Source organism: Phacochoerus africanus, chromosome 3, assembly GCF_016906955.1.
Source record: "Phacochoerus africanus isolate WHEZ1 chromosome 3, ROS_Pafr_v1, whole genome shotgun sequence".
Taxonomy (NCBI): domain Eukaryota; kingdom Metazoa; phylum Chordata; class Mammalia; order Artiodactyla; family Suidae; genus Phacochoerus; species Phacochoerus africanus.
This window is the reverse complement of record NC_062546.1, coordinates 49960555-49975454: the sequence shown is the minus strand read 5'-3', so window position 1 is coordinate 49975454 and position 14900 is coordinate 49960555. Positions and strand designations below refer to the sequence as shown.

At 40.6% G+C, this 14900-nt stretch overlaps 1 protein-coding gene across 1 annotated transcript in view; it reads left to right on the top strand.

The window, feature by feature from the left end:
• The first annotated feature begins 686 nt into the window (after positions 1 to 686).
• LOC125121896 (ankyrin repeat domain-containing protein 26-like) overlaps positions 687 to 14900 on the top strand; it is a 76692-nt gene continuing 62478 nt past the window's right edge. The window contains 8 exon segments of the mRNA XM_047770204.1: positions 687 to 1090; positions 2381 to 2587; positions 4939 to 5053; positions 5207 to 5380; positions 5584 to 5690; positions 8063 to 8133; positions 10461 to 10494; positions 12526 to 12595. Coding sequence (XP_047626160.1) covers positions 687 to 1090; positions 2381 to 2587; positions 4939 to 5053; positions 5207 to 5380; positions 5584 to 5690; positions 8063 to 8133; positions 10461 to 10494; positions 12526 to 12595 — 1182 coding nt within the window.

Here is a 14900-nt window from a genome sequence, read left to right as displayed (position 1 = left end):
TAGTGGCTGTGGTTGGATTTTTTACCCACTGCTCCTTGGTGGGAACTCTCAGTATGGCCATTTCAAGATTATCAACTCTTTCAATCCAAGAGCAGAATATCTTTCCATTCTTTGAATCATTGTCCATTCCCTTTATTAATGTTTTATGGTTCTCGGCATATAATTCTTTCACCTTCTTGGTCAGGTATATTCCTAAGTATTTTATATTTTTTAATGCAATTTTTAAAGGGATTTTTTTTTAACTCTCCCTTTCTGATATTTTATTGTTAATGTGAAGAAATGCAGTTGATTTCTTTATGTTAGTGTTGCGTCCTGCTACATTGCTGAATTCATTGTTCAGTTCTAGCGGTTTTTATGTGCAGTCTGTAGGCTTTACTATCTCTCTCCATATATATATATATAGTACCATGTCGTCTGCATATAATGACGATTTTACCTCTTCCCTTCCAATTTGGATACTTTTAATTTCTTTTTCTTATCTGGTGAGAGTGGGCACATACTTCCCCTCCCCCCCAGATTTCAATTTTCACCAGTTCAGAAATCACCCAGGTAGGGCATATGGACCTCCCTGGCCTGACTGGGTGACATTCCTGACAGCTCTTGGTGGTGGTGGGGTGGTTTCTGCCTTTCCCTTCCTGGGGTCTCTAGTGCTCTTCTTTGCTTCTCAGGCCTAACAGTATATGTTGATGCACAAAGAAGAATCAGCCCCTTCCTTGATCCTTAGGGTGTATCACAGCCAGGGCCCAGACTTGAAGCTTTCCCATGCCCCTGGGGTGTATGCAGCAGGCCAGGAGACAGGGCAGAGTCTTGGCCAGGCAGCCTTGCAACTTCACCCGCAGTTGCCAGCTTGCAGAACAGAGCCACAGTCAGCTCTGAGGCTGGTGGACACCGGCCAGACTTGGCCCTGTTCCCAGAGCAGGGTGTATGTCAAGGGTGCAGCTTGGGTGGCAGCAGCAGGATTTGGGTGGAGGTGGGAAGCCAGCTCCAAAAACCTGCATCAGGTGGGCTCCGGGAAGTGGTGCCCCGAGGAAGATGAAGGTGGGCTCTGGCATGATCCTCTTGCTGACTTTGCTCTCTGGGGCCGCTCCGGGTAAGTTGACTCCTCTCTCCTAGCTGCTCAGAAGCCCAAGCAGCACGGAGCCATCCCCAGAGTCAGTGGGGCATGTACTTGCCCGGCGGAGCTCTCCCAGGCTTCCCAGCCCATGTTGATTCTTTCGCCCTGCACCATCCCCAGCATCCGGCAGGCCCCCACTCTCCAGGAAGGTGCCTGCAGTCAGCAGGGGCACGAAGCCACCTGATTAGTGGGGAGCGGGGTTTGAGTGTGGGTGGGTAGGGGATGCAGGGAGCTCTTTGCCTGAGGCGGGACCTGCTGCGAATCCCTCAGCCACCACAGGTCTAGGCGCCTGATTTCTTCCTGTGGACATTATGCAAAATCATGAAGTCTTGGAGCTGCAGGAAAATTAGCACATTCTGGCTTTGGCTTTTCAAATCTTTTAGTAAGGCTTTCCTAAGACTATCATTAAAAAATAGTCAGTGGAGTTCCAGTCGTGGCGCAGTGGTTAACGAATCCGACTAGGAACCATGAGGTTGCGGCTTCGGTCCCTGCCCTTGCTCAGTGGGTTAACAATCCGGCGTTGCCGTGAGCTGTGGTGTAGGTTGCAGACGCGGCTCGGATCCCGTGTTGCTGTGGCTCTGGCGTAGGCCGGTGGCTACAGCTCTGATTCAACCCCTAGCCTGGGAACCTCCATATGCCGCGGGAGCGGCCCAAGAAATAGCAACAACAAAGACAAAAAAAGACAAAAAAAATAGAGAAAGAAAAGAGCTAGAAAAGTTTATTAGATCACTAAATTTCCTAATTAACCTCTGCCAAGGTAAAATTGACTTAGGGAATGCAAAGGAACCACAAAGAAAATGCAAACATTTATACAGAGTAATCAAGGCAATTGACAGGGGTGGTTTTAAGGGTGCCATGTCTGGAAGAGGCTTTAGCCTGGAAAGCAGAGCAAATGGGTCAGAGGGGCACAGGATTAGGGCTGGGCCACTGGGCCCAGTGCTAATTTCCTTGCAGGCCTCTGCTTCCCAAACACCCCTCCTGAGGTGACCAATCCCATGCCATGCAGACTCCTAGCATCTTGTGCCTCTAGTCACCGGCTGCCCCTCCCCCTCCTGGTGCGCATACACACTGTGTTGAGAAGTGTTGCTTGGATACATTTACTCTGAGCTGAAAGATTCTAAACTGCCTGCCTTGCCAGTTGAATGCTGAGGCGAGACCGGTGATTTGAATCACTTGCGTTGGACTCAGTGTTTGGGAAGGGGTGAGGGGTGGTGAGCTGTGTCTGAAGCCCATTTTCTTTAAAATGAAGAGGATTTTTGGCCTCAGGTTTAGGAAGGATGTGTCACCCACATCCCCTTCCACCCTCCCATGGGGGGAGCGCATTAATAGGGTCAGCTACCAGCCCGGGTACCACATCCGGAACAAGAGTCTCAAGAAGATCCACAAAGCTGCCAGCTTGGGCAACGTAGCTGGAGTCCAGCATATTCTGTTGCTCAAGAAAAATGGCTTGGATGATAGAGACAGGAAGAACAGGTAACCATGGGTGGGAGGATGAGAAATTTAAAATTGACGTCTTGAGTTCCCATTGTGGCTCAGCAGTAACGAACCCGACTAGTATCCATAAGGATATGGGTTTGATCCCTGACCTTGCTCAGCGAGATAAATATCCGGCACTGCTGTGAGTTTTGGTGTAGGTTGCAGACACGCATTGGATCCTGCTGTTGCTGTGGTTGTAGTGCAGGCCAGCAGCTGCAGCTCCGATTTGACCTCTAGCTTAGGAACTTCCATGTGCCACTTGTGTGGCCCTAAAAAGTGATAAAAGGCAAAAAAAAATAAAATAAAAAATAAAAAAACAAAACAAAACCCCAGAAAACAGAAAACAAACCAAGCCAAAACAAAACCAGAAAGAAAATAAAGTCAAAGTATCGATTTAGCCATAGTTGAAGGTCTTCCTCCCTTCTTTCAAATAAAAGCTTTTCTAAATGTAGGACATTGTACAAGATAACCTACCTGTCCTTTTGAACACCTACAATAGTATTAAATACTAATATTTGATCATTGTAAATGTCTGATTTCATATTTATAAGTAGAAATGTTGAATCCAATAAGCCATCCCTATTCGTCTGAATTTTCTTGGGCTTACAGTTCCTGAATATTAGAATGAGAAGTACTTTTTCAGGTGTTCCCATTGTAGCTCAGTGGGTGAAGAACCTGAATACTATCCATGAGGATGTGGGTTCAACCCCTGGCCTCACCTGATGGGTTAAGGATCCGGTATTGCCATGTACTATGGTGTAGGTCACACGCTGCTCGGATCCCTGTGGTTGTGGCTGTGACATAGGCTGGCAACTGTAGCTCCAACTCGATGGGTTGGATCCCTTGCCTAGGAACTTCCACATGCCACCACCATGTGAGGCCTGAAAACAACCAAAAAGAAGTACTTTCCAAAAAATTCTTGTTTTGTTTTGTCATTTTAGTTCCTTTTCCCCATTATGGTTTTTTGTTGTTGTTGTTATTTAGAAAATAATGAATTATAGCTGATTTACAATATTTCCTGTAATGCTTTTAAGAACCAAAATGTATTTCAGTGCCTACCATGTGACTACAAGTGCAGTAGACCCATTGTAGAGACCAATATTTCACTTAATCCACACGGCACCGTGGATTGTATGATGCCCTACTATTTTATGTACCAATAAAAAATTTTAGGAGTTCTCTTGTGGTACATACAGCAGGTTAAGGATCTGACATAATCATTGAAGTGAAGTGGCTTGGGTCGTTGCTATGGTGTCGATTTGATCCCTGGTCTGGGAACTTCCACCTGCTGCCAGTGCAGCCAAAAAAAAAAAAAAAAAGAAAGAAAAAGAAAAAAGAAATTTTTAAAAAATGCTGCTGCCAACCCACAGATACTGAGAACACATTATGGGTTACCAGTGGGGAGATGGAAAGGGAGGTGGTATTAAGAGGTACAAACTATTAGGTTTAAAACAAGCTACAGGGATGTGTTGTACAACACAAGAAATATAGCCAGTATTTTATAATTACTATAAAAGGAGTATAACAGTTACAATCTATGAATCACTATAGTGCACCATAATACACCTGTAACATATATAATATTATATATTAACCATACTTCAATTTTAAAAAATCCAAACCTGAAAAAAGACATTAGGATAATTAGCCCAGTAGGAAAAATGAGAAATGATAACAAATAATGCTGGAGAAACAGTAAAAACTAATGCTGCCAATTACAGTTCTAAGACATGGTGAATGATCCATTACATTCCAGTGTCAGAGAAGTTAAAACGTGAGAAAGTGAGCATGTTAGAATCATTGAAGTACAGTGTTATTTATAATCCTGAAAACATATCTGCAAAGAAGGCACACTGTTTTACTGCTCTGAAATACTGTGTTTGCAAAATAACAGTCATAGTAATAATTACATTACTATTATATTTAACAATGACCAAGCTGGTATCTGTGCAAGAATCTGCTCTAAACGCTTTGCATAGCTTCTCATTTAAGCATCACTGTGGTGTCCTGTGCAATAACTGCTGCCTTAACCACATTCTGTTGATGAGGAAATGGAGGTGCAGAAAGGCTGCATGACAGCTAAGAAGTTACAGAGTTCAAGTAGAATTCGAACCCAAGTTGAGCTGAATCTCAAGGTCATGTTCTTTATCTTCAAAGAGGTTGTTCTTTCGTTAAAGTGCTGAGTATTAAGAGATAAGAAGTGTTCTTGCTCCAGAAGAAAACGAAGTCTATGTCTTCAAGGGATAGGAACAGCATGTTAGCAAATGTTTACAGTAATGTAAATCACTGTATGTTTTGAAAGAGTACACTACAGTTTCCTAAGAAGTCCTCTCACTTTCCTTTCGTAGGACTGCTCTCCATTTGGCCTGTGCCAAAGGCCATCCAGCAGTGGTATCTCTCTTAGTAGAGAGGAAATGCCAGCTGAACCTCTGTGACAATGAGAACAGGACAGCACTGATGAAGGTATGGAGTGGCCAACCATGTCCCCGGGAGATGGATGTGATTTCATGACTTAGAGTCAAAATGAGTCTATCTCATTGAAATCTAAGGAATTGGTGAAACTTGTGGCATGGTTCCTTTGAATTTACCATCTATTTCTTGGCATAATACTGACAGGCCACCCAGTGCCGGGAAGAAGAATGTGCAAATATTCTTCTGGAACACGGGGCTGACCCAGATGTCGTGGACGTCAATGGCAGCACTGCCCTCCACTATGCTGCCCTTGATCAGAATTCCTCCATGGCAGCAAAGCTGCTTTCACACAATGCCAACATTGAGGCAAAAAACAAGGTATGGCTCACCTGACTTCCTTTTGTTAAATACAAGTTGTTGTTTTTTATTTCCAGCGTTTTATTGATAATATGTATACTGAATACTGTCCCTCAGGCCCTGTTACTATGGAAACCATGTCAGGGGAATCTTTTCTACATGTTTAAATTCAGTTTAGAAAAATGTAATGTTGCACAATATAAACTGTTCTTGCTGTTTTACAGGATGGCCTTACACCACTCTTACTTGCTGTCACTGAAAACCAACAGCAAATGGTGGAATTTCTAATAAAGAATGGAGCAAACGTCCATGTGACTGATAAGAAGAAAAGGTACTGTAGTCTGATCTTTAAAATCAAACAAACAAAAAACAAAAATCTTGGTGCTGTTTTAGAATGGTAACAGAAAAGATGAAATTAATAGGAAGTGGATTAAGTTATACTCAAGACATCATCAGTTAGGTAGAAAAGCAGTTATTCTGAGAGGTATCATGAACATCAGTATAGAGCAGGATTTTGTATTCCTTTATAATAGCGACGAATGCCACCTGCAGCCTGATTTTTCTTGTGGTCATATGACCATATATCAGCTAAGGAATTTCATACTGGTTGTCTTAGTTTTATAAAGTATGGACTCTAATTTTTAATTTACATAGTATTCATTTCTGAATTCTTTTATCAACTTATTTTAACCTCTGCTTTGAATATGTTTTTCCTTAACAGATGCATGTTAAACGTAAAGGAGTTGGTTTTGTCTTTTTTATTTATTTTTTTGCCACACCTGTTGGCATGCGGAGTTCCCTGGCCAGGCATCAAACCTGTGCCACAGCTATAGCCAGAACCAGTGCAGTGACAATGCCAGATTCTTAACCCGCCGAGGCACAAGGGAACCCCTGAGTTTGTCATTGGAATGACTCTTTGCTTTACATTGCTTTCTTTGAAGAATACTGATTTTTTTTTTCCAATTTTAATGACTTTTATTTTATTTCCATCATAGCTGGTTCACAGTGTTCTGTCAGTTTTCTACTGTACAGCAAGGTGACTCAGCCACACATACATATATATACATTCTTTTTTCTCACGTTATCATGCTCCAGCATAAGTGACTAGACACAGTTCCCAGTGCTATACAGCAGGATCTCTGCTTATCCATTCCAAAGGCAATAGTTTGCATCTATCAATGCAGAATACTGCTGGTATTAGATTACTCTAAGTGATTATTAATCAGTGCTACCAGATATTATGGACTCCTCGATTTTTATTTTTTCCATTTCTAGTATATTTTAGTGTTTTTCTTTCTACTTGATACAGTTAGAAGGAAGAAAATTAGCTTGGATTGAATAAATACTTCCCTTAATGAAGGCAAGTTGTAGGTGGGTGATAAAGAGGAAAGAGATGGGCTTTGGATTGAGACTGGGTTTACTTGCTAGCCTTCCTACTTGTTAGGTGTATGACCTTGGGAACAGTACTTACTATCAATGGACATGTTTCCTGATATGAAAAGGGAGGATATTAATATATCCTCCCAGGGCTATTGTATGTAAGAAAGATGCTATTTAATTTAGTGCCTAACACACATTTATTTGTTTCATTAACGGTAACCATGACTGTTTTTATTGGCATTATTATTAATAAGTATTGTTTTAAGCCTGCAAATAGCTTTTCCTTAAACTGACCTCTAGCTGACTTTGAAGAACAATATATCAGACTAAGGAAGAAATGGCGAATTCATTCTTTAAGTACTTACTTTAGATAAAGTGCCTCAACATAATTTCCTGTTCATCAAAAATTTAATTTTTAATTTAATTTAATTTTTCTTTGTGTGGCTGCACCTGTGGCATATGGAAATTTCCAGGTCAGGGGTTGAATTAGAACTGCAACTGAGGCCTGCACTTCAGCCACAGCAGCACTGGATCCAAGCCTCACTTGCAAGCTATGGCCTAGCTTGCAGCAATACTGTAGCCCGAACTCACTGAGTGAAGCCAGGGATTAAACCTGCATCCTCACCAAGACAGTGTTGGGGTCTTAATCCACTGAGCCACAATGAGAACTCCAATCAAGGATTTTCATCTAGCAACTTCTGTTACATGCTCTCCAAGTGTGGCAGGAGGCTTCTGTTTTCGTCCCTTCCTTCTAGCCTTGGAGGGAATTTATAAGGATGAACCTTGGAGCACGTAAACGGTCAATTCTGCACGATAGGCAAGATTTTAATAACTTGGTAAAACATATAAAATTAGCTGTTGAAGTAAGTTAACTGAAGTTCCTAAATCTCTCTGTTATTTTAGAACAGCTCTCATGCTTGCTCTAATGTATGAATCAACAGCTACAGTGAAGCTTCTTCTTGAGCAAGGGATTGATGTCTTTGCTCAAGACGTCTATGGATGGACTGCAGAAGACTATGCTCTTCCTGCGTAAGTATTTACATTAAGATGCCAGTTACCCCTCAACTGAGGTTAAAAATAGTTGAACAGTTCCTTGTTACATGACAGGTGAGAGTACAGGGGAGAGTTGGATGCAGGTTTGGGAATGCCGGAGAGATATTCCACATCATCAGCTGGAAACCAGGACAAAGTATATGGGGCAGCTAACATTTTGACATGAGTTCTGATATTGTCTTGAATTACTCTTAAGAATTTAATATATTTGATAATTGTTTTTCATTTAGTATTAAAATAGTAATATTATTTACTTATTTTTATACATAGCAATTGCCACCTGATTTCTGAATATAAAGAAGAAAAGCAACATAAAGGTCCTTCTCTAAATGGCAACCCAGGTAATACTTCTGATAATAAATTACTCGTAGTGATCCTACCATAGATAAAGTAAGAGTAAGGAAGTTTTGATAATGAAAGAACAGTGCAACATACATTGTGTAAATTGCATGTGTATTATTATTTTTAAAATTAATTTCTAAATAATCTAGCGTTCAGAATTCTTAAGTAATCAATTGCAGGTAATTGAACGTCAAAGACAGTGTTGTCTAGACAAAAAAAAAAAAAAAAAGGAATTCCCATCATGGCGCAGTGGTTAACGAATCCGACTAGGAACCATGAAGTTGTGGGTTCGATCCCTGGCCTTGCTCAGTGGGTTAAGGATCCGGTGTTGCCATGAGCTGTGGTATAGGTTGCAGACACGGCTCGGATCCCAAGTTGCTGTGGCTCTGGCGAAGGCCAGCAGCTACAGCTCTGATTAGACCCCTAGCCCGGGAACTTCCATATGCTACGGGAGCAGCTCAAGAAAAGGCAAAAAGACAAAAAAAAAAAAAAAAGAACAGTATTGTCTGAAAAGAAATTCATTCATTTAACTGGCTCCTAAAAACCCATATTATATCTTTGTGTAAATAAGAGAGAAGATTTTTTTTCCTTTTTTTTTTCTTTTTTTGTTGTTGTTGTTGTTGTTGTTGTTGTTGCTATTTCTTGGGCCGCTCCCGCGGCATGTGGAGGTTCCCAGGCTAGGGGTCTAATCGGAGCTGCAGCCACCGGCCTACGCCAGAGCCACAGCAACGCGGGATCTGAGCCATGTCTGCAACCTACATCACAGCTCACGGCAACGCCGGATCATTAACCCACTGAGCAAGGGCAGGGGCCAAACCCGCAACCTCATGGTTCCTAGTCGGATTCGTTAACCACTGCGCCACGACGGGAACTCCTTTTTTTTTCATTTTTATGGCCATACCTGCAGCATATGGAAGTTCCTGAGCTAGGGGTTGAATTAGAGCTGCAGCTTTGGCGTAAGCCTCAGCCATGACATTACCATAGTCGACAAGTATCTGCCAACTATCCCCGCCTTGTGGCAATACTGGAATGGCAATCCACTGAGCACGGCCTGGGATCAAGGCCACATCGTAACAGAGACAACATCAGGTCCTTCATTGGATGTCACAATTGGAACTCCGAGGAAAAAAAATTATAATTTATGGCTGCACCTGTTGCATATGGAAGTTCCCAGGCCAGGAATTGAATCCAAAGCACACCTGCAGTAATGCCAGATCCTCTAACCCACTGTGCCAGGCTGAGAATTGAACCTGCACCTCCACAGTGACCCGAGCTGCTGCAGTCGGATTCTTAACCTGCTGCACCACAGTGGAAACTCCTGCAAGAGAAAAAAACAGTTCTAAATTAGTATGTTGTATTTCCTCTATAATCACATTATATCGAATTGGTCTTGTTATAAAAATGGCTCTTTGATTTTTACAACAAATGGATTACATTTAGTAAATGTGTGTTAGTAGATGAGTGTTGGTGATTAGTTTCACTGCAAAAGTTACCATGTCTAAAATTGGGAACTCAGCGATTCCTTCCAGTAATGTCATAATATAAAGCCTAATATAAAGCTTAATGAGTTCTGTTTTAAAAATAGAATAAAGATTGTCTTTGAAGTATAGGGATGACCCAGTTTTAATTCCCATTTGCTAAATCCCTGTGTCTATTTTAATGATAACCAAAAGTCATCACCAAAAGTCTAGTTTCCACCCCTCACCATCCAGTTGACCCCCCTTTCCCTATTTTATCTCCTCCATGCCCCTTTCAAGAGATTATATTTCATAAAACTGAAATCACAAAGTCTTTGCTGCTTATCTTGCAATTAGAAGAGGGGCAGAAAGAGTTTGTTTCCTAGGTTTTGCCATGCTCTCAGATACAGTGCCTGCAGACGAAGCTTTCGTGTGAGAGGATGTTTTCATCCTGAACTGAAGAGCTGGAGAAGTTGTGTTACGTCACAGCAAAATACGTGTATGCGCTTCCGACTTGTCCAAGTGATGGAAGTCCAGAAGTATGCTTCTATTTAAGTTGCTATTGTCAGTTTATGGCACTGATTCTACTAATGGTATCTTTTTCTGTCAGTCTCATGGAGTTTGGTTAGGATTATGGCCATTGTAAATAGCAGTTCACTTTTAGGTATTGAATTTTGGTAAATACCACTCTTTTATTTTGCATTTGGTAAATATCAAGGAGGGGAAAGGGTTCTTTTGCATTCATTGCCTATCAGGAATATGATCGATAGTCACCCCAGTGTAGTTTCCAGGTGTGGTCCCAAAGGAACATGTTTTAACAAAGCATCAGTTTTAAAATGTCTTTTACTTTTTTTCTTTTTTTTTAATAGTGTGTGAAAGTTCTGAAGAAGACTCTTTAAGCAGGTAGGATTTTATGGATTTTTTTAAACTAAAAGGTTAACTAAGAGAACACAGAGAAAAGAAGCTAACATCTTTTGTTACCTCATAGACTCATCACAACTGCTTTGCAAAGTAACTGTTCTACTGTAGTCTACGCTTCATTAATTAGGTGACTGGGGTTTAGGGAGGTTGAATGATTATCCTCTGATTCTATAGTTAAGAGGTAGCTGACCTGTGATTTGACCATCAGCCTGCCTGACTCCCAGACCCACTTTCTCAACCCTCGGTAGAGATTGAGAAATCCACGCAGCACTAGGGTCAAGACCCTCATCGGATCCACTCCGAAAGTCAAACCTAGTGATGTGTGAACTCTGATTTAGAGTTTTCCTAAGAAGCCTGGTTAGTCTCAGTCTTTGTCCCGGTGTATTTGATAGTCACAGTGGGACCTAGTACCTTGTTTTTCCCATTAAAGTGTTAGGGCAGAATCTAGGTATCTGTGGCCACAGAACCATAGGATTTTACACAGGCAAGGCCTCATTAGGCAAGTTTTCTTAGTTATCATGATATCGACTCACCTTAGGATGAATTTTTTTAATAGGAGGAGCGTGTCTATGAATATAGACTGTGTTAGGTTAATTAAGTTCAACATCTATAGAGAGCATATTTCTAATTGATTTCTCTACTTACTGACTTCCAAACCTGGTTTTCTCTTCAGGCTAGAGTCTCTTTTCCTCTTAGGAATCAGTCATAGGCCTCAGTTGGCTCGCTGGCACCGTGCCTGTATTGGGAGTGGATGACTGAGGCTCCGGTTAGCCTGTTTGCCAGAAACCGGAAATAGAGGCTCCTACTCATGGTCATTTGAGCCCATCCTTGTTTTAAAAATCCTTGCCTTCATAGGCTGAAACCTTAAAGGCTGGAGACGGACCTTGAGCCCTGCAGAAGAGTGACCTGGGAGAGGAGCCTGTAGGAAGGAAGATGTAGAGCGATACACAAGAAAGAGAAGCATAGCTATCCGGACTCCATTTTTTATAGTCCTCTCTCTCCTTGGGTCTCTGAGTGCCTGGGAGGGTTTTGAAGAGCTAGCTAGTTTATGTGGACCTGAACCACCACCAGGGCCTGTATAGGAAAAATAATTAGACTTTATAGTTTTTAATGATTCATCTCTCTGGGAATAGGTTAGCATATAAATTAAGCCTATGCATTTGTTCTGTGACTTTTCATTTTCAGCCACACCCTCCGCATATGGAAGTTCCAGAGCCAGGGTTTGAATCTGAGCCACAGCTGCTCCCTATGCAACAGCTGTAGCAATGCTGGGTCCTTAACCCTTGGGTGAAAGGGGGAGCTCCTTTCTTTGACTTGCACACATTTCAGGAAACTCCCTGTTTTAGAGTAAAGGGAAGGCATGGGGCCTTCTTGATAAGTTTTTTTCCTGCTGAAGGACAAAGATTGCCTTTTTTTGACAGACACAGATTAGTCTTTGAACCAGGGGCAGGCGATAGAAAAGGAACATTGCATTTCTCCACCTTGTTTTAGGTCAAGTTCATTCTAATTCAAGTAAACAAAATTTATGTCAATCATGAATTGGATTTTCACCTCAGTGTTAGGACATTTGGTGAAAACAAATCATTCCTAGATTCTGCTAGTATATTGGCTTTCACTCTCTGTTATGGAAACTAAGAACAGGTGGTTACTAGATATTTCACAGGTTGGGAGAGGTGGAATCAGAAATTGGTAACTAAAAGATGTTTTAAAACAGAAGCCACATTTTAATTATGTTGGGAGTATCACTTAATCCATAGATGGCCAATCTTATTACTTTTGTTGTTATTGTTTAAGGAAATGAACTCAACTCTACCCAGTATTCTGTGAGAACCTGTATAGGAAAAGAATCTGAAAAAGAACGGATATGTGTATATGTGTAACTAAATCACTTTGGTGTACAGTAGACATTACCACGAGTTTGTAAATCACCTATACTTCAATTAAATATAAAAAATAAGGGGGAAAAAAAAAGAAATGAACTCACTCACTTTCTTGTATATATTTGCTCTAAAGGTTTTCCAACAGACCTGGTGCTGATGATTCATGGCTTATATCAGACAAAGTCCTTGATTCGGATACCGAGGTACGGTGCTCTTGTAAATTAGTTTACCTGATGAATTTGATTTTGTGTGGTATTTACTCTGTAAAATTTAACAGTGTTCTACCTATCATTACTTTATGTTTGTAATGGCAAGTTGGTCAGAGCAAACCATTTTATAAGTATGACCAGTTGAGGGTTTTTGTGTGCTTGTTTGTTTTTATTTTGTTTTTGTTTTTTTTCTTTGGTAGGTAGGGGTAAAGAAAAGAATAACTAGAAAATATATAGTGACAGGACAAGCTGTTTTGGGGAAAAGCTTTCCCACAATGGAGGAAATACGAGATTTCCTCAAGGATAAGGATTGTTACTATGACTTTTAAACCACACTGACATGAGTTTTATCATAGTCATGCCTAAATGAAATCTTTAGTGGATACAGTTACTTATTGTAATAAATACGGAATCTTCCTGGAGCCTTTTAGTTTCAAAACTATACAGCATGTATCATCCAGGTTTTTTTGTTTTGTTTTGTTTTTCCCCTTGGACACTTTTTATGTTAGCATCCAAAGGGTTGTTAGGAGGTTGCTTGTTTGTCTGTGTTTTGCTCCACTTCTATCTTTGGTTCCGCATTAAGACTGAAAGAATGGAATTCCCTGGGGGCCTAGTAGTTAAGGATTTTGCATGGTCACTGCTGTGGTGCAAGTTCGCAACCTGGCCCAGGAACTTCGGCTTGCTGAATTCCTTCCACAGGTCCTGAATGTGGCCAAAATCATAATTTTTTTTTTAAGACTAAAAGCATTAGTTGAAATGGTGGAAATTTAGAAATTAAAATTCTATTTCTCAAAATCTGTATTTATTATAAAGGGATTCCATTTTATTTTCCAAATCTTTCCTTTAAGAGTATATTCAAAATTCTTTTTCTAATTGAAGAATACATGTTTTCTCTAAAATAACAACCAGATCTAGAAGCAGAGTGTTTTAATAACCATGTGGTACACTTTACAACGTCAGAATTTTTTGGACTGTAGCTTTTACAGATATCTACTGAGAGTTCTTGTGTCACATTCTAAAATTTCAGATTTCAGATATTTTGTATTATAGTGATGTCAATATTTATTTTCAATCCCCTGCCTCAGTATAAACTGCTAGAGATTGGAAACGTCATTGTCCACCTCCTGGAACACCTAGAATAAGGTCTTGGAGTTCCCGTTGTGGCACAGTGGAAATGAATCCGACTAGGAACCAAGAGGTTGTGGGTTTGATCCCTGGCCTTGCTCAGTGGGTTAAGGATCTGGTGTTGCCGTGAGCTGTGCTGTGGGTCATAGAAGTAGCTCGGATCTGGCGTTGCTGTGGCTGTGGTATAGGCCAGCAGCTGTAGCTCCATTTCAACCCCTGCCCTGGGCAGCTCCATGTGCCGCACAGGTGTGGCCCTAAAAAGCAAAAAAAAAAAAAGGTCTTGAAAGTAAGAAGCATTTTAGTATTTTTTGAATGTGAATGAGTCCATAGACAGATGGAGTTTTGTATCATGTTACAGGTAATGTAATATGCATAATATATCGTAATTAAATCCATTTCAATTCTGAAAATGTGACTTCAAATTTATACTCCGTTTTAATGTTTACAGTGCCTACATTCGGTTGAGTTATGTTGCAGAAGTATGTCATAAATAACAAGGACATAAATAAGAAATATGTGATAAATGAAAAAACGGTTACACTATCTTTCTCAGTATCCCAATTGTGATTTTAGAATTTGGAATTAAAATTCTTAATGTTTTTTTCAGCTCCATCTCATGTTGCATTAAATACATCATTTTCAACCATTCGTTCTCCTTAGAATTCTGGTTACCCGTTCTTTCTCCAGGTGGAAAGTTGATGTGTTAGGAACAGTTCTATATCTATTTCTCACTCTCTCTCATAAAAATTTGCAGCATCCAGTGAGTGATAGATGATCATGTTCAACTACATGAATGACTTATTTTACAGTGATAAAATTGAAGTCTTTATTACAGTAGAATTTATTTCTTATTTTTTATTTTATTTTTATTTATTTATTGTTTTAATTGTTATGTCCCCAATACAGTTTTTTTTTTTCTGCTGTACAGCATGGTGACCCAGTTACACAAACATGTACACATTCTCTTTTCCCACATTATCCTTCTCCATCATAAGTGACTAGACATAGTTCCCAGTGCTACACAGCAGCATCTCATTGCTAATCCATTCCAAAGGCAATTGTTGGCATCTGTTAACCCCAAGCTCCCAAACCACCCCACTCCCTCCCCCTTGGCAACCACAAGTCTCTTCTCCAAGTCCATGATTTTCTTTTCAGTGGAAAGGTTCATTTGTGC